The sequence below is a fragment of the Amphiprion ocellaris genome, chromosome 5, assembly GCF_022539595.1.
Source record: "Amphiprion ocellaris isolate individual 3 ecotype Okinawa chromosome 5, ASM2253959v1, whole genome shotgun sequence".
Lineage (NCBI taxonomy): Eukaryota > Metazoa > Chordata > Actinopteri > Pomacentridae > Amphiprion > Amphiprion ocellaris.
In genome coordinates, this window is record NC_072770.1 from 26,794,519 (window position 1) to 26,814,235 (window position 19,717).

The following is a 19,717-nucleotide window of genomic DNA, read 5'->3' on the forward strand; positions in this document are numbered from 1 at the left end:
AACTGTGAAGCAATTTTATGGAAATGGGACTTGGCAGCTTGCATTAATTGATACAAATGTACATTTGTCATTATATCAAAGTGTGCTTGAGGATAATGTAAGCCCATCTATCAAACAGCTCAAGTTGAACCAGCAATTCAGTATTGCAGAGTCTTGGCCTTACTATGTGAAATACCCTGAGGTGACTTATGCTGTGAATTGGCACTATATAAATAAAACTCCAATGAAATAAAGTGAACACGGTATAGATCCCAAGCACACTTGCAAATCTGCCAAGGAGTGGTGCCAAAAAGAAGAAATGGAGGGTTATTTCATCGCCCAATGAAGCCCAGTTTTGGCTACATATGAAATGTTGTGGGGAGATATTGAATGAGCAGTTAATGCACGAAAATCAGCAAACATCTTGTAACTGAAAGAATTTTACAGGATGAATGAACAAAAATTTCCACAACTTGATGTCAGAGACTGTTGGCCAAGCATAGAGCTACACCTAAACACATACAGGAATTTATTTCTGCTTAAGTGGACAATGCTACCGTTAAAGTCACTTTCTTTATAATAAACTGTAAAATTTACAGTTATTGATATTATTGTTACAAAAATTATTGATAGAGCTACTTTTCATTGTGGCATTGTTCAGGTATACCACCTGTACCTGTAGACACTATTTCAGAGGATCAAATGTTTGCTTGTCCAAACATGTTTCTAAAAAAGCCAACAATTTCCATGGGACGTACTTGTTTTTACACGATTATTCACATCACCTGACAAGAGATTGAAGATGAAATTGTCTCTTCTTGCTCCATAATACTTAACAAGTTGCAGTTGGTCTATTCTGATCTCCTTCCCTAAAGTCACAATGTGACAACACAGGAACAAAAAATTAAACTCAATGTGTATGTTATTGAATGTGAATTTCCTCTCTGACTTTCTCAGGAATCACTTATTGACATTCAAGATGTAGTGCCACGAGTGTGCTGGTGTGAGAGTCGGCATTAATGTCTACCAGATTTAGGTTGCCATTCTTTTTACTGATCACACGGGCTCCCCTTAGGCTTCCACAGAAGTGCCTGAAGCAAAAGCTAGTCAGTAGCTGCTTCTGCGTGCAGCGTCATGACACTGACAACACCTATTACACTGAAAACGCAAAGTTTCAGGATTCTTTGATACTCTGTCTCCCTTTCAGTCTCCAATCCCTGCCCTCACTGTCTTCTTTGTCTCTTCATGTCTACTGCCCTTACAGCAGGAACTTTCTAAAACTGGATTTCTTCTTGTTGTACACTACATTTTATCCATTGTGTGTAACACCTCTAGCCACTCAATCCTCTGTACTGTAAGTTTCTTTTTGTTTTGTTTTTTAAAGCACTACACATCAAAAATGACGAGGCAGACCAGCAATCCCCACAATTGTTATATGTAGGATCCCACCACTGAGTCAGCAGGAGAGTTAGGTTGTGAAGGGCCCAGCAGGGACCCCGTGAAGAAATGAGACTGAATGGGGTGAGACTAATTGCATCTGCAGGGGAAAGAACATGTAGCGCAGCCAGTTTCACTAATTTATTTAATGATGGGCAGTTTTAACAATTCCCACAGTTGGCAGGTATAATAATATTCACCTCCATTTTTACAAAAAAAGCTTGGGGGCATGTTGTTTGCTGGACTGTTACAATGAAAATACTGGCTTTAACACTGATTTATTCTTCTGGTGTCTTTCTTTTATTCCAGGTAGCCAACCTGCTGCGACTTTTCCAGATCCCTCAGATTAGCTATGCTTCTACCAGTGCCAAGCTAAGTGACAAGACCCGTTATGATTACTTTGCCCGCACCGTGCCCCCTGACTTCTACCAGGCCAAGGCAATGGCAGAGATCCTGCGTTACTTCAACTGGACATATGTATCGACAGTGGCGTCAGAAGGTGACTATGGTGAGACTGGTATTGATGCCTTCCAGCAGGAGGCTCGTGCTCGCCAGATTTGCATCGCCACTTCAGCCAAGGTGAGCCGCTCCATGAGCCGCTGGAGTTATGAGAACGTGATCCGCTCCCTGCAGCAGAAGTCCAACGCCAAGGTGGTCATCCTATTCACACGCAGCGAAGATGCCCGAGAGCTGCTGGTGGCTGCCAACCGCATGAATGTCACCTTCACCTGGGTGGCCAGTGACGGCTGGGGAGCGCAGGAGAGTGTGGTGAGGGGGAGTGAAGCTGTTGCAGATGGGGCGTTCACCATTGAACTTTCTTCCTATCAAATTCCCCATTTCAATAAATACTTCACTGCCCTTCACCCGTACAACAACACCAGGAATCCCTGGTTCAGAGAGTTTTGGGAAAACCAATTCCAGTGCAGCCTCCACGATCTGGGCTGTGGGAAACACTCACTCACTGAGGTTCCGTTTCAACCAGAATCCAAGATCATGTTTGTAATAAATGCTGTTTATTCAATGGCTACTGCCTTACATAACATGAGGCAAGCCTTGTGCCCCAACTCCACCAAGGTGTGTGATGCTCTTAAACCTGGCAACGGCCGAAAGTTTTACCGGGACTACATTCTGAAGGTCAAATTTGATGGTGAGTAAAACCCTAATGAGCTACTAATACTGCAGTGGTGCTTAAAACACCATAGAAACCTCAATATCATTTCATTTTCTCCAACTGCCATCTGCAAATACTGAATCTTGCCAAATTGGGTTATATCAGATTAGATTCATTGTACCAATTCATATTAGAGGCTGGATTAGTGCAAGAGCAATTCAACATGTTTATATACTGCAGCTGCAGATAAGTTCTGTAATGATTCAATTAGCAAAGATGAAACAATTTCCACACGCTCATGCTTGGAGGCTGCGTTTTTCATGCTGTGTGAATAGAACAAGTGTTCTTCTGATCACATAAACATCACTTGCTTGTACACATAAAGCTTCAACACAAAATATGTCACTGGAATAACATCAGCTGTTCCACATATCACAAATGGTGGCCTGCCAATTCAAACACTCTCACTTTTGTAAATTAGCTGCTTTGTCTTCTCCTTCGATTTATGGAAATACTGACATTTTCACTGATGGAAGATAAAGGTGGACCACTGTGCTTTTATCCAGCTGTGCTTCTCTGCTCTTCACAATTTTGAAAAAAATATACCCAAAGGATTTTACTATCCAGAGACCTAAAGTTGGATTAAAGGCCTTAAATTAGTCACTCCCAAGAGGTATTTCAACACCCTAGGGAGAAAAGGCACAAAAACAGGTGGACCGCTAAGCTCTGTATATGTTTTGATATCATTAGACATGATGGGTTCTACACAAAAATGTAAAAGAAAGTCTGATTTTATAGTACATAAAATAGTGGCTGTTAAATACACTCACATTGCCCACATACATTTGTATATGCATAACAGCTAAACTATACAAGTATTATTTGAAATTAAATATTTTTTTGATTGTAATTGTAAAATTTAGTTGTATTTTTGATAAACAATCGCAAACAATTACTTGATTTCAGCTTCTCAAATGTGAAGATTTGCTATTTTTATTTTCTATACAGTATACCATAGTGTGGTGATTTTTTTTGTTTGTTTTGTTATGGCTGTATTGAAAGGCTGCCTTTGACCTAAGTATAATACAATGGTCCATTATAACTTTTTTAACATTGAATGGACATTGTGTATTTTAGCAACTGAGAAAATAATCTGTACATTAACCTATATTGAAAATAATCACTAGTTACTAGCAGCCCTTAGTACACTTCATGCTTTCCTGACCAGATATGATATGGTCACTGTCCTCCAGAGTGTTAAAATGGTGGCTTTTTTTAGCTATGATATCATGAGGAAATTGAACATTATTTTCTATAATGTGCCATCTGTCTGGAAGTCCCATTCTATTGTTTAATCTAGGAACTTTCCATCCAAGTAAACAGACTCAAACTGCGACTTCCATCATGTAAATTGACAGTTTGCACCTGCGTCCCGTCGCAGTCACTGTTCAGTCTATACTGCAAAACAAAAAATATATATAAATGATGAAAGAGAAATTTAATATGACACTGTTCTTTCAGAGTGAGTATCATATGTTACATGTTCTGCAACATATGAGTTCATGGTAGTCTACAGTTTTGTTGCTCCAAAACGGTGCAACTGCTACAAAGTTAAACATATTTTAAAGCCATGTGACAGTTTTCATATCTTAGCTGCATTTGCTGTATGATGACAATCTAACACTGGTATTTCATGTAACTGCCTTTCTTCCTTTTCACTTTCAGCACCCTTCCGTCCCCCAGACACAGAGAATGTAGTCCGCTTTGATGCCTTTGGAGACAGCCTAGGCCGTTACAACATTTTTCACTACCACAAAGAGGGTGGACGCTACGTCTACCGTAAAGTCGGCTACTGGGCTCAGAGCCTGACCCTAAACACCAGCTTGATCCCTTGGCCTGCCCAGGTTGTGCCCACCTCCCAGTGTAGTGACCCCTGCAGGAAGAACGAGGTGAAGAGTATGCAGCCAGGAGATGTATGCTGCTGGATCTGTATCCCCTGTCAGCCCTACCAGTACTTGCATGATGAGTTCACCTGTGCTGATTGCAATTTTGGACAGTGGCCTCTGGCCAATCTGACAGGCTGTTACGACCTGCCAGAGGAGTACATTCGCTGGGAAGATGCCTGGGCTATTGGGCCTGTCACCATTTCTTGTATTGGGATGATGTGCACACTCTTTGTTATTGGCCTCTTCCTAAAGCACAATGAGACTCCTGTAGTGAAGGCCAGTGGACGTGAGCTCTCCTACATTCTTCTGCTGGGAGTGCTGATGTGTTACAGCATGACATTCATCTACATCGCCAAACCATCCACAGCAGTGTGTACGCTGCGCCGACTCGGGTTAGGCACCTCCTTTGCTGTGTGCTATTCAGCCCTACTAACCAAGACCAATCGCATCGCTCGGATCTTCAGTGGAGTGAAGGACGGTGCCCAGAGGCCCCGATTTATCAGCCCAGCCTCCCAAGTTGCCATCTGTGGTGCTCTGATCTCCTGCCAGCTGGTAGTGGTGGTGGTCTGGCTGCTGGTGGAGGCCCCAGGGGTGAGAAAGGAAGTGAGCCCAGAGAGGAGAGACGTGGTCACCCTTAAGTGTAACAGCAAGGACTCCAGCATGCTCATGTCTCTCACTTACAACTGCGTCCTCATTATCCTCTGCACGGTCTATGCCTTCAAGACCCGCAAATGTCCTGAGAACTTCAATGAGGCCAAGTTCATCGGGTTTACCATGTACACCACCTGCATCATCTGGCTGGCCTTCCAGCCCATTTTCTACGTTACTGCCAGTGACTACAGGGTGAGTTAAATAAGGTTAGACCTGCTCCATAGGAATCCACATGCCATCCTTTTCATGAAAATTAGCATCGCACATGTTTGTACTGTCAGTGAATTATTACTATTTACTTCTGCTGTGGTAATCATTTGTTATTAATTATTTGTTCAGATGGCTTTAGGTTAATGGAATCTGAGCAGAATGTCATCTGATTAATAGTGATTTTTTCTGGGTTTGAATTTAGATTGTATATGCATGAAATCACAAACTAACATCAGGTAATTTTGATTCAGCAGTCAGCCATGTCTGTATTTCCTGTGGTTCACAGGAATATGTATTCTTTATTACTGTATTGCTTTAGTTCTCCACAATTAGCAGCATATTGAAGACTGTAATGCACAACTTTCACTATTTTACCTTTAAAGTTTAAATGTCAATGCGTAAAATGAGAGTAAGTTAAGAAATATGAATGTCTAAGTTACAGAGAACTGTAACAGGCTGGTAAATATCATTTCACAACAAAAGCCTGTTTGTGGACATCAATTTGGCTACACTACACAGTACCTTTGCAGAATAAATAGACAGACAGACATACAGACAGATAGATAGATAGATAGGGAACTGACAAGGTTAATTTTGGTAATTTCCTGACCCTGAATGCTGATTGTATGATGATGGTCATTTGCACACACTGCATTGATTAAACTTCACAGAAAAGGGTGGCCTGGGTTGTGGGGGTTTATCCCTCTGGGATCTGAACAACATGCATCGAAATAGAGGCAGAAGGGAGAAATAGACAGAGGAACCTCCTGACACAGCTGCCTCTGCAGAAACACGTAGAAGGCAGGCTAGACCATAAAGGCCGAAAGGGAACTGAACGTCCCTGTGTCCCTGTGTGTCCCTGTGCGTAGCTATGTGGAATGGAGTGTGAAAGACTGGGATGCTGAGTCCCAGCTGTGCTCTCTGTCTTGGGACTCTGGTGAGGCTCAGAGGAACCCTTCCTCTAGGCCCTCTAGGCAGCACAATTCACAGCCTGAGCGGGCTCATCAGATAGACGCAAAACTCCCGTTTGACCAATGAATAATTACTGAAGCAGCTGAGATGGCACAGTGTCTCTCATTTTTCACAGGGAGGGACATATTACAAGTGTTCTCCTAGTTTTACACCACTTCTCAAATTGTTGTCACAGCCTGATGCAAATCTCCAGCTGAATAACAAATACAGATTTTATCGTAGTCACTCATGAAATGTTAAACTAAGCTAAATACAATCTACTGAGCCATAAATAACACATTTGATTATCATATAAAATATTGAAGATTCTCTCCACACCCTGGGGCAGAAGGTTCTGCTCTTATGTCAGTTCTGGTCATCTCATCTCAGCAGCGAACACAACTAATTAAACAGTCACTAGAGTCTAAATTCACAATACTTTTATTAAATCACTGATGGCTCCAGACAGTACTGGGAGGAAGTACTGCCTGTGATCTATATCAAAATGCGTGTGTCCTAAATCATGTCTATTGTCCATCAGTTAAAACTTTTGTTACAGAATGGCCATAAATGGTATTGTCTTATACATACCGGATCTACAGTAGTACAAACATCAGCTCCAATTCAACAAACTCAACAAAAGAGCTGAACCAGGAACTGCCTGAATACCTAATCCACATAGCATTAGTGCAGAAAATATGATGACAGTACACTATATCAGCTGAGGAAGCTAATAAGGATCCGATATGGCATTTTTTCTGTCAATAATTAGCTTTATAGTGACTGCTAATTGACAAAACTTCTATGTTAATTTACATATGAAGTCTCAACAAATCACACCTCAAAATTATTGGTGGGTTTTGAAAATTGAGCATCTCTGCCAGCCAGCCTAGCTAGAAGACTGGCTTCTCGATCCAATAAAATATTTCAATAAACGTAAAGCACAAAGCCCAATAAAAAGAGGAATCTCATCTCCACCATTAAGTTCTCTGGAGAAATTAAGCTACCAGACATTTATATCTGAAGCAGCAGCACTGTATTTGTGAAATAAAACAATACCTTTAAAGGGCAACACAGTAGAAACAACTGTGAAAAGAGATGAGCAGAAACCGTAGCAGCCATGCTCTACATCCTGCTCTCCACACTCAAGCAGAACACATGGAAAAATATGACTGGAAAGGCAAATTCCTTGTCCTCTGCTCTTCCAAAGCACATCTTGTGAATTATTAAAACCACTTAACAGGTCATTCTATGCAGCACTGGCCATGGTTTTATTCAAAACTATTTCTGAATTAGCAGAAAGCATTTTGCCTTAGCAGACTTTAGTAATGCTCAGAATATTGTGCATATAAAGCAAGTTTGCGTTTGTACGTTACAGTTTAAAATATGTTCGCAAATATTCCATTCAGACAAACGTGAAAGGAAAATGACAATGGTCAGGGTTGTGAATTTACATCTCAACTCAGGTGTGAGCATGTCAGTGTGTACTGTATTTCAGAGATGACATGAGGTGAATCTTAATGCTGAATTCATTGTGTATGGCAACAACAAAACACATTTCAAGATGCAGAGGTAAATTCAGTGAAATAGTTGTTCCATATCACAATTTACACTATCACATGTAGTTAATGACCACTATGTTTGAAAGTATATACAAAATGTATAACATTATGTAATTTTCTATTGGCATTTTTTCTTGATTAGTTCATTTTTTCATATAGTTTATAAACTCAACAATACTCTTACAGTGATTAGTAATTGTGTACTCTGTAGCTCCTTTCAGTCATGCACTCCTTTCCGTTAACCTTATGGCATTTGAGCGTGTCAGCTGTCAGCTTCATGTCTGAATTAGCATGCTGGTCACCTTTCCACAACAATACTCGAAAGCAATCTCACAAGGTCGGACTTAGTAACATTTGTGTGTCACTTTCCGCACAGCACAAGTCTCAACTGCATGCAGCCACATTGAGGTTTAGGTAACGTAAAGACTAGTGAGGTAATTTTATTTATTTATTTATAAGATTGCATCGATGTAATCAATAATTAAGCTAAAATTGCAAATATCTTGCTGTGAGACAGTGGAACCAATAAAGCGCTGTAACAAAAAGTTTTTATCACAAAAATATATTGTGATTTTAGTAAAGAGATCAGACTTTTACAGTAAAATAATAGCTGTGATGGAGGTCAGGACTCAACCTGAGGATGGACACAATCTAACAAACAATTTAACTTTAGCTTATAACCTGTAACTCTGTGTGTGACAGTTCACTCTGAAATAAAGAAAAGTTTCTGCATTTACTGTTAGATCATTCCTGTCTTCATGTTAATGAGCTTGCTATTAGTTTAGGTTTAGTCTTTCATTTATGAGTAATTCCTTGCACCTCGATGAAATGAAAAATCATCACTGTGGTAGGTATGTCTTAATTAAGCCCAGAGAAACAAGACTGCGATTTGACCAAAATCTGAAAAGAACTTAAGCGAGTAAGAAACTGATACAAATTTATGTAAGATAATTTCACATTTTTCTATAAATAAAAATTAGTTAAACTGATTCTGCAGCTGTTACATTCCTGCCTACACTAAAAGATGCTGTTTAATTGTGTCATATTTGTTATCTGTGTTACAGAGCAGTAAGTGCATGGTGCAACACTTGGTGCCCACATTATTTTAATACCCATATTAACATTCAAGGCAATGACAGACACCTGCTGTGTCTTGTGAAAAAGAAACGCACCTGCCACACACCACAGAATGGTGGGCTGTATCCTCTTTACCCAGCAAAACAAAAAGAACCCTGCAAAAAGGTTAGAAACGCAGGAGAAAGCTGATGACACATAGCAAGATGTGGGCAGGGTGAGGAGGAAAAGGAACGAGGGTTAAACAGTTGATTGACAGGCAAATAAACAGGTCACTTAACACATCTAGTTAGCAATCCCAGCTGATAGCATCCCCCGTCCTCCTCTGTTGCACCTGGCTGTGATTTCAAATTATGAAAGAGGTGCTTATCATTTCATTTCTGACTCCTGAGCCCCTTTCTTCCTGAAATGAATATTCCTAAGCAGAAAAAAAACACAGTGTCGGTGCTTATATGATTCTGTGTATAAAGAGACAATTTAACCAGTAATGGTCCACTGGTGTGAAATTAAGACTGGTGCTTTTGCTGGGGTATAGAAATTCTCTAAATAGATATAGCAACCAAGAAATGTGATTTAACTTTTCTGTTAGGTATTCTCTCACTGAATATCTTAGTATTATCTGTATGAATTACAGCAGACGCAAAAGCTTGAGGGCACTCATTATCAAACAATGGTTTTGGCTCAAGAGTGAATTTCTCACCTTTCTACTCCTCCAGGTACAGACCACCACCATGTGCATCTCTGTCAGCCTCAGTGGGTCGGTGGTGCTGGGCTGCCTCTTCGCTCCGAAGATCCACATCATCCTGTTCCAGCCTCAGAAGAATGTCAGCACCCTCAGGGTGGCCACCACCCGCTTCAGCGTCACCACTGGTCCGGGCTCCAGTTTTTCTCAAGGTACCACCTGATACAGCAACAGTGTTGTAGTCAATGCTCATGTCAATACCAAAAACATTACTGCAGTTGTTATTGTTGTAGTGAAAACGTCATTACATTATTTGTTCTGATTTCAACATTATACACGGCCACTTTTCTGTCACAGCTCTAACACTAAATGTTAAATCTCCGTACTTACAAAAAAAAAAAAAAACATGCATTGTGCAGAATGGACAAACCAAAAATGCCTAAAGTTTTGTTCATTTAGCCAATTTCCATATAAAAATAATATAAATTAAAAACTTTTCTGTTTCTGTAAATCAGAGAAAACAATGTAAAACTGGAATAATTGATGGATAATTAATTTAAAATGTGATATTAACATAGTCTCACATAACTGCAGAATAACTTGAAGTTCACATTAGTCATTACTTGATTAACGAGCTTCCAATTAATCTGGAAGCACGCGGTCCACCAGGTTATTCACAGCACATAAACTCAGTTGAAAAGAAACAGCAGGGGCATTTGGCATATGTGGTGTACTGTATTTGTATTGTCTGTGTTACCCAAAGCAACTTAGTTTGTCTTTTTTTTCTTAATGTTTTGCAGCATCAGCCTCCAATGTTGTTCCAACAGTGTGTAACGGACGAGAGGTGGTGGACTCCACAACATCCTCCTTGTGAAGAACAGCTGAGTTTGTTTGCCAAGCATTGTAAACAGAGTTATATAATCACTAGTCCTGAATCAGGTGTCTCAGATATCAAGAGGTCACACAGATGATCGTCCTGACTTTGTTGTCCTCAAAGTGCTGTGAGTACAATGTCCCAATTATTTCATTTTGTTCTTTGACTCGTAGCAATTTTAAATGAGATGCCAATAAAGTCGCATATAGCCCTTGTTTTTGAAGATTCTACTTGCAACAATGGAGTAAATTATAGTAAATCTGTTAAATGTAATATATACAAGACGTTTTTAATGTAGATTCTGGTGAACCAGTTTGTGCTTTCTTGTAATTTATGTAAATAAAATGTGTTTTTTATTAATATCAAAATGGCTCCAAGTCTGTTTCTTAGCGTGTCACCATAACATGTGAGAGATCTCTGAGTTGCCTACAGCAGCAAATAGCTAAATATCTTTTATACGTTAAAATGATTTCACATATATAATTCTTTTAATCTTGTAAGACAAAGCAATTTATATGTATATTTAATTTACTTTGCCTCTCACTCACATTTCCACACTACTCATACTGATAGAACAACAGACAGTACTGACCAATTTTGTGTTCAGCGTCTTGCTCAAGGACACTTCAACATATGAAACACAGGAAGCTGAGGATCAAACCATCAACCCTGTGGAAAATATACACAGAAGTCAAGTTCTATAAGTTCAAAATATATGATGTTTGTGCAGATTAAATTTGGACCCAGTTGGGGTGTGAAATCCGTGCTGCCCAATATTTAACAGCTTAAATCTACACCATCTGCCAAGACCAAACAGTCTCTAAAATGAAAATTACCAGCACAAATATCAGCTGCTGATATGGGATAAAATCCACCAAAGCTGTCTTAGAAATACACACAGCAGTCAGTGGCCCTGAATAACTGAGGCTGGTGCCTTGGAAAATGGACCTGTACGGTATCAGTGATTAAACACTGCCATCTTGTGTCCACATTATTTGATCTTGATATGAACAGATAAATGTAGCTCTGTCTTACTTCATTAGATCTGCTTCTTGGCCACCACTGAATTACTGTTTTTATATTAAGCAGGTACAGTATGTGCTGCAACGTTTCCACGCTGTGATTGTAAGAACAGGAGTGTCAAATTGTTTGTAAAGGATAAAGTAAGAGCTTCGCCATATCAAATTAATTATCTACTAACACAGGGACAGTTGTAACAAGTTAATGAATTTTACAGTGTACCTGGACATGACACAGCTGATGGCAGCAGTCCTGGTAAACTCATGAATTAGGGTTACCCTCATCAGACAAATTTGTGAAAATTGTCATTTTGAGTCCTACCAATTTTAAATAAGATGCCAATAAAGTTGCATATAGCTCTTGTTTTAAAAGATTCTACTTGCAGCAGTAAAGTGAAATACAGTAAATCTGGTAAATTTAATATATACAAGACATCTTAAAAGTAGATTCTGGCAAACCACTGGACAAATCTGTGTATCTGACTAAAATTTCCTAAATAGACGGACAGGTTGTCATGAGCAAACACAGAACACCACCAGCCGTGAAGCCACAGTCTACTATGTGTAGAAATAACATTACATTGTGATTAGGTTGAGTGTTTTCTTTAAATGGCTAAAAGTATATTTTAGACTCCCAGAGGAGACACGTGTGCAATTAGTTGTGCATTTATTTTAATGTACATGACACTACTGAGAGGTCATCTCTGATATTTTTGTGAATTTAGCAGGGAAAAGCTGCTCATTGAGTTTATTAAAGTGGTACCATATAGAGAGCTTAGTTTACTGGTAACGGTACTGTAAAAGTAGGCATTTGGAGCCTTTGTGGTTCATTTATTAAAAGTTTCTCAACACTAACATACAATATGTGTAGCAAGTTGTATTAAAAATATGCTGAAAACATCTGTAACTTTAATGATTTCAATGGCATTAGTGGCTGACAAAATTATATTGTCATATTCAGATACAAGCTGTTTGATTTTGCTTAGTAGAGACCCCAATCTCAAATGTCCCCCTGTTAGCTCCAAAACAATGCAGGAATGAACTGAGACATGTAAAATATAAAATGAAAGAATGGCTGAATGAATACAATGAGGGGGGTTGTTTTGCATTGCTGAGGTTCAAGATATGAATCTGATGTTGTGCTAGCAAGTTATTTTAACATTACCCATCCTGTAAGTGAAACTTTGAAACTATCAACAAAGGTCTCAAAAGTTTGTCAGATAAAATCATGGCTTTTAACATCAACTGTGGCTAGTTTTAGCCTTATTACTGGCTATTTCAATAACGACAATATATCTCCCATGAATGTAGACGTAAATATTTAAGGAAGTAGCCGGAGTAACAGTCGGAATAGGAGAAAAATATGTGACTAAACCTTTTAGAAATACACGTATTGCATGGAAATATCAGTGAACCTGATTATAGGCCTGTTTAGCACAGTGTAACTCCTGTTATTTCACTTTTAACAGCCAAAAAGTCACTTACCGCAGTATGCTAGCTAGGTGGCGGTATAGCCGTTAGCTAGCACTACCTTTCCATGGACTCCAGCAGAAGGAAAGACCGCTGAGCTCCTCCTTTTCCTCGTTGTAAACTGAAACTAACTTCGTAAAACACGCAGTCAGACAGCTGCAGTCACTCCTCTGCTGCAGCAACGACGACGCCCAGTCTTTACGTCTCCTGTTAACATCGTCTTTCTGTTCGGAGGTAAGTTTTTATCTGTTGGGCATCCAGGTCGTCTTCAGGATAAACAGGGGAGGGCGGAGGCTCCGTGGCTGCTTTGCTCCAAAACAACAACAAAACTACTGTTGTATTATGGCGTTTATCCGCTTACATAACACGGAAGCTGGCTGCTAATTCCTCCCAGTTAATACATTCGTGGGGAATTCATCCATTTGTTGTGGATGAACAGCCACAGAGGGCTGCCTGACCAGGGCTGGCATGTCTGAACTGGCCCAGGCATCGTGCCCAGACACCAACATGACCAAGTTTCTGTGCAGGGTCCTCACTCTGCACCATGCCACCAAAGAGACGAGCTGCATCTGCTGCCAAGGCTGGAGGAAAGAAGGTGAAAGAGGAGGCGCCTGAGACACCGAAGCCCAAAGATGCCTTCACCTCTGCTAAAGAGGCCCTTCTGGCTGCAGGGCCACAAGTTAAAGGCAAGAGGAAGGTGGATGAGCACTGTTCTCTGTCATCCTCTGGAGGAGAGGTAGGAAACTGTACACCACTGGGTTTAATACTGTATATATCATGCATGTACATTACTTAATATATATAGAGAAAAACTGGTGTTGATAAATGTTCTGTTTTGTCTCCACCAGGTATATGAGGACTATGACTGCATGCTCAATCAGACAAACATTGGACATAATAATAATAAGTTTTATGTCATCCAAATCATTAAAGAAAACAACAAATACTATTCATGGAACAGGTGGGGTAGAGTGGTAAGTTTGACCATTAATAGACTTCTCTTTTCTGACTTTTGTTTAATTTTCACTCCTCATACATACGTGTGCGTGTGTTTTCGTTGTATGTTCCAAATGACTTGAACGCACCATCTTTAATTGATTGTTATTGATTGCAAATTCCTATTGCATGCTGTATGTTAAGATAAATATGGTGATCGTGTGTTGAGGGGATCTTAATGAATGTATGATTTTCATGAATGGTACTGTTAAAATCTTAATGCTTATTATGTTATTTTAATAATGTCTGGACTTTTGGTGGCTCATGCAGCTTATTTTGGTGTTATTCCTTTTGTTGCATAAACCAAATGGCCCCTAATTGCTTCATCTCTAATCTTCAGGGGGAAGTGGGGCAAAGCAAACTTAGCCCGTTCGATAAAGCTGAGAACGCTGTGAAGGACTTTGAGAAAAAGTTTAAGGACAAGACGAAGAACAACTGGAGCGACCGGACGGATTTTGTGTCTCATGCGGGGAAGTACACCTTGATAGAGGTGGATGGAGATCAGGATGCTGAGGTCATGGTAATGTGCATGTTCATCTTGGATATAAGACACTGGATCACTATACACTAATAATTCCTATTATCTATCACATATACCACTGTAGAAATAGTATTAGAGATAGTATAGACTGATGGTATTTAGTTAAATTATTGCAAAATCTCTTTTGCTGTACTCTTTGGCATTGCAGGTGGACACTGTCGATGGGAAGGCAGTCAAAGTATCGAGAAATGTCCTGCCTTGCACCCTTGATGAAGCTACACAGGCCCTCATCACACTCATTTTCAGCAATGACATGTTCAAGGAGGCCATGGAATGTATGAACTTAGGTGGGTGTGTCTCAGTTAACCAGCCTTTTGTGCAAACAGGTTCATGTAGTTCTCAAAGCTCAGTGTGCATAAAATACCTGTTGTGTAAATATAACCTACCCCTTAAACTGTGTTAAATTGGGTGCAGATTTAAAAATAATCTCGACGCTTTTGTGTGTTTTCTTCAACTTTCAGTATTGCTTAAGAGTTTTAGAAAACCAAAGAGATAAGAGTTCAGAATGTGATGTGAATGATTAACCATTGTTACAAGCAAAGGGTGAAGTCTACGTTTATTTATCTTCTTAGCTCAGCATTTGAAGATGTCCTATGGTTGTTTGTTGTGGTCACTGTGTGGTTTTTGTAGTATTTAGAACTAGTTGAGAACAGTTTGCACCTTTAAAAAAAGCACAGTTCAAAATGCCTTTTCTTAGGGAAAAAAATGCAATAATCATCTAGATGTGATTTATGTTTTTCTGTGTGTGCTGATTATACAGACATCAAAAAGATGCCTTTGGGCAAGCTCAGTAAGGTGCAGATTGCAAAGGGCTTTGAAGTTTTGGAGGAAATTGAAGCAGCTATTACCCAAAAAGGCGGAAGACGACGTCTGGAAGAACTTTCGTCAAAGTTCTTCACCACAGTCCCACACAACTTTGGCAGGAACAGACCGCCAACCATTGACAACAACGAGATTATTGAACAGAAAAAAGAGATGCTTATGGTAAGGTTTTAGCTGACATATTGGAAGAAAGTGTCCCTCTGTGATGCTTTGTCAGTCCTAAATCCGCTTTAATTTTCATTTGCTCTGTAAAGGTGCTGGCTGACATTGAGCTTGCCCAGACTCTGAAGTCAGAAACTGAGAAGGCTCAGGAAGAGATGATAGAAACAGTTCCTCATCCTATTGACCAAGACTACACTTCTCTCAAATGCAGGCTCAGTCTAGTCGACAAGAGCACCAAAACATTCAAGGTACTGTGTCTTAAGTGATAAGGTGAATACAAAGCACTTACATTGCTTTAACTGATCTCAAATCTCTCTCTGTACCAGTATTTGCTTTTATTTTTTTTAAATTTCATTTCTTTCTTTTTACATTTAAAGATCATAGAACAATATCTGAAAGCAACTGCAGGTGACTATCGTAAACCGAAAATTGTCAACGTTTGGGAAGTTGATCGAGAAACAGAGGTAGGCAGCCACTTTTGATAAATTTAATAGAGGAGACCAGAGTCTTTGAACCTAACACACGTCACACATTGCAGGGAATGCGCTTTAGCGAGAACAATGATCTGGGAAATCGCCGTCTGCTGTGGCATGGTACAAACATAGCGGTGGTGGCTGCTATCCTGAAGAGCGGTCTGAGGATAATGCCTCATTCAGGAGGCCGTGTGGGTTGCGGTATCTATTTTGCATCCGAAAACTGCAAGTCTGCATGTTACGGTAAGGCTTTTGGGACAGGGATTAAAAGATTAAAATAAAATCATAAATAAATGAATAAATTAGACATTTATTGCAGTCATAATCATGATATTGCATTCGAATCACACCTTTTGTTATGCATTTTTAGTGCGCACTTGTAAAAATACTGGAGTGATGTTTCTGAATGAGGTAGCCCTTGGCAAAGAGCATACCATTACCAGAGACAACGGTTCCTTGAAGAAGGCTCCTGCAGGCTATGATAGTGTGGTAGCACGAGGCCATGTGGAACCAGGTACATTACTTCATAAGTTCATATCTTTATTCATCCAGTAATATTTTGCTCTCTAGGTCACCGTTAGTATAATGTTTTAAACACGCATCTCTTGTATCTAAAATCTCTGGCAGTTTGAAGGAAGTTTAGGTTCCATCATAAACTCAGGACAAATCCAGGAAAAGAAACCTGCAGTTCTCATTCAAAATTATGTTAGTTATTAGTTCACTAAGGTTCTACTTGACCTATTTTGTTATTAGTTTCAGATAAAACAACAAAAAAAAGCATTTGAGAACGAACCTATGTGTATTTTGTTTGTTAAAGTGGGTAATTTCTTTGTTTTCAGATCCCTCCAAGGATGTGTTCATCACCCTGGAGGGAAAGAAGGTTGCTGTGCCTCAGGGTAAGCCCATAGAGCAGCCCCAGTTTTCAAACAGCTCCTTCGGAAACAGTGAATATCTCATCTACAAAGAGAGCCAGTGTCGCATTCGCTACCTGCTGGAGCTGCTCATGTATTGATCATTCAAATCAAAGAAAGAAGCAGGTCCTTTGAAAACAAAAAGTTCCTCATTGCTTCTTTGTAATGGGCTTCCTACTATGCTTGGATATGCTGTTTTCTTATCTAAAATGGCTACTGTCTTTATTATTACAATGAATGTGTAGATGTTTCTTCTACAAAGATGCATAAATGACTAATTCTTTTCTGTGCCTTATGCTTATTACATTTGTGATTGACTGTACTTCTTTCGCACATACTAACAAGCTGTCATGACTGTTTCCTTTACCATGATTAAATGGTAGTTTGCACTAGCTGCTGCTGATTGCTAAATATCTGAAAGGCATTTTATTTGCACACTTTTGCTTTTAAATTGCATACTGCACCTTGTCCCTTTATATTGGGATCTCAGTTCTGGTTTCAGTAACTTGCTTTTTAAACATGACTTGTTTAATCATTGTGGTTTTGGAAAAGACAGTGCTATTCATCAGGGAGAAGATATCGTGGATATTTAGTGAGGGTTGCCGCATGCCTTTGCAGTTATATAAACATTTTAAATAATACTATCACATGGCAGAAGCAAAACATATATCCTATGCACATACATGACAACTGAAGTTGTAGTTAATGTTCAAGAACTGTTACAAATCTAGTATTTTCTTGAGCCGTTTAGAAAAACGGACAGTCCTTGTGAGTAAAACAGTGAATAAGTCATGAACAGCTTTGTCTTGCACATTCGGCCTTTCAGCTCCAGCTGAAATGTAACCATGTGGTGTCAGTAATGAGCAAGTTCCTTTGAAATGAAACTGCCTCAGCATATTTGCACTATGGCATTACTTGAACCCATGATTAATTAATAAACAAATTTTTCCCTGCAGTTAGTTGTAATGTCTTTCCTTTTGAAGGCTTTTTAGTGTTGTCTACTTGCTTTTTGTGGTATTTTTCAGTATTACATCCATCAGACATTGTTCATCTTTATTGTATTTAACATAAGAAATATTTATGTGGCGAAATTCAAGGAATGTTTGTAGCCACTTAGACCAATTATGGTCCCAACAACGCCACCTGGGACTTGCACCCAGGAAATCCTAGCTCAGGTGTGTTTCACTGTCACTAAACCAATTAAGGCTCATCAGGTTCCATTAACACAGGGGGGCGAGATGTGTTCCAATTTAACAATGTTTATTAACAATTTGTAAGGAAGGAAATAATGTCACACACCAGTTAACATATACTAACTAAAAGAAAGAATGGCCAATAAGGAATAAAAACCCGGGCTGGGGCTTACCCTGCGGCAGGATAACCAAAAAGGGGAGAGGAATCCTCAAATGAATCACCCGTGACACTGCAAATAACACACAGACACACAAAACCAAAAGAAAGGGGGGGACCGTGAAGAAGACACCACCAGCAGGAAATAACTGCCGCAGTAAGCCACAGCACCTATACACAGAAGACAGAGACAAAGATTAATAAAATGTGCCCAAACTAACCATAACTGGTGTGGACAAAAGAAAACAAAATCAAAGAACAATAAATGATTAATTAAATCAATACATAAGGCTAAATAAACTCACAAAGAAAATAACAAAAACACAATTAAACTAATGCAACAAAGCAAACCAAGACACCAAAAGGAAATACCTGAATTAATTTCCAAATAACAAAGAAAACAAAACACCATCCAGTGAAGTAGCCCTTGCAGCTGTACAAGTTCTGGCACAGCAGCAACACAACCAGCCTCTGCACGGAGCGGACGCAGACGGCACTCAGCCGTACTGGGCTGAGAAGTCCGCTCCAAGTCGCCGCAAACAAACAAAACCAAAAACACAAACAGTTCACCAAACAAATATTAAAGAGAACCAAAACAGCAGCTCAGCTTGAAGTGATGGTGGCGGTCAGATTATGTCGGGCTGTTAACTGGAAAGAAAAATAACACTGAGTTAATAAACTCATTACATAAAATCAGAATAGCGGCTGGGGAAACCAACTCATCACGTACCTGGCAACTGGAGGGTGTGAGCCACAAGAATACGGCTCACACACACGCGCACACACCCAGAGCGAGCCTGTGATCCTATGCCCAGCAGGGCTCCAGCAGATCCCCGCTTCACCCCGGGGAATTCACCCCAGCACTCAGCCACGCTGGAAGGAGTGGAAATATGGTGATCACCAGATGTAATCACACGCCAAAAATAAAAGAAGGCGGCAGAACACTTACGTATTCAGACAGCATGCCTTGACGGCAATCACAACAGCTGGATACACCAGAGAATGGCTGCGTCCACCAACGCCGTCATGCCAAACCACAGCCACCACGGAAGCAAGCAGGGAGCGGAGGACAGGAAGCTCCACCGCTGCACACCTGAATATAAAGGTGTGCATAGTACCGCCCAGCAATTACGGTGCCCGCACCGCTGGCACGGCGCCCAACAGCGGCCAGGAGGGAGACTACCTCCCGTCACGTTTTTTTTTTTTTATCCTGCTGGACGACATTTGCTAAACTGATAGCTGACTTACCTGATTGTAATACACGACATGTAGAAAAAAGGTTCTATTTCTATGTAGAACGTTGAAATCAAATAGTTGACCTCAGCCATGCAAAATCATGTTCTACAGTCCTAAAAGAAATTTGTTTATGGCTCCTGAAACAAATCCTCTGAATTTGCATGTACTAGACGTCTTCTGATGATAAGTGACTCTTACAATAATTGACTGTCTAAACGTCTCTCAGAAGACATGATTTATGTATTCTATCTGTGACGTTC

At 39.9% G+C, this 19,717-nt stretch overlaps 2 protein-coding genes and 2 long non-coding RNA genes across 6 annotated transcripts in view; 2 read left to right on the forward strand and 2 right to left on the reverse strand.

The window, feature by feature from the left end:
- The window catches only part of grm2a (glutamate receptor, metabotropic 2a), a 35,139-nt gene extending 24,294 nt beyond the window's left edge, over positions 1-10,845 (forward strand). For both annotated transcript variants that reach the window (XM_055010695.1, XM_035952986.2), the window contains 4 exons: positions 1,726-2,563; positions 4,253-5,316; positions 9,638-9,815; positions 10,404-10,845. In XM_055010695.1, coding sequence (XP_054866670.1) covers positions 1,726-2,563; positions 4,253-5,316; positions 9,638-9,815; positions 10,404-10,477 — 2,154 coding nt within the window. In that variant the 3' untranslated portion in view covers positions 10,478-10,845. The remainder of the gene's footprint in view (positions 1-1,725; positions 2,564-4,252; positions 5,317-9,637; positions 9,816-10,403) is intronic.
- LOC118471015 (uncharacterized) overlaps positions 1-13,120 on the reverse strand; it is a 31,205-nt gene extending 18,085 nt beyond the window's left edge. Inside the window, exons 1-3 of the long non-coding RNA XR_004848226.2 lie at positions 12,982-13,120; positions 11,070-11,146; positions 9,622-9,822 (exon numbers count right to left, since the gene is read on the reverse strand). This is a non-coding gene — a long non-coding RNA (uncharacterized LOC118471015). The remainder of the gene's footprint in view (positions 1-9,621; positions 9,823-11,069; positions 11,147-12,981) is intronic.
- A 390-nt stretch (positions 13,121-13,510) lies between these two features.
- Positions 13,511-17,826, forward strand: parp3 (poly (ADP-ribose) polymerase family, member 3). Its single transcript, XM_023280707.3, has 10 exons — positions 13,511-13,702; positions 13,815-13,940; positions 14,303-14,482; positions 14,652-14,790; positions 15,264-15,487; positions 15,580-15,735; positions 15,865-15,951; positions 16,026-16,203; positions 16,331-16,474; positions 16,800-17,826. Exons 1-10 carry the CDS (start codon positions 13,511-13,513, stop codon positions 16,970-16,972), a joined length of 1,599 nt encoding a protein of 532 aa, XP_023136475.1. The 3' UTR covers positions 16,973-17,826.
- Positions 17,827-17,889: 63 nt separating this feature from the next.
- LOC118471016 (uncharacterized) lies at positions 17,890-19,319 on the reverse strand. 2 transcript variants are annotated; one of them, XR_008601715.1, is made up of 4 exons: positions 19,171-19,319; positions 18,952-19,094; positions 18,594-18,869; positions 17,890-18,392 (listed from the first exon to the last, which is right to left on the reverse strand). It is a non-coding gene; the product is annotated as an uncharacterized LOC118471016 (long non-coding RNA). The 2 variants fall into 2 exon arrangements; XR_004848227.2 differs by having other exon boundaries at positions 17,890-18,869.
- Between the last annotated feature and the right edge of the window lie 398 nt (positions 19,320-19,717).

Excerpts from the sequence above, each read along its gene's own strand:
- parp3 (XM_023280707.3), top strand. The coding sequence starts at position 13,511 with ATGCCACCAAAGAGACGAGCTGCATCTGCTGCCAAGGCTGGAGGAAAG. Across the intron at positions 13,941-14,302 it reads GGAACAGGTGGGGTAGAGTG|GGGGAAGTGGGGCAAAGCAA; the intron begins GTAAGTTTGACC and ends TCTAATCTTCAG. Across the intron at positions 14,791-15,263 it reads CATGGAATGTATGAACTTAG|ACATCAAAAAGATGCCTTTG; the intron begins GTGGGTGTGTCT and ends CTGATTATACAG.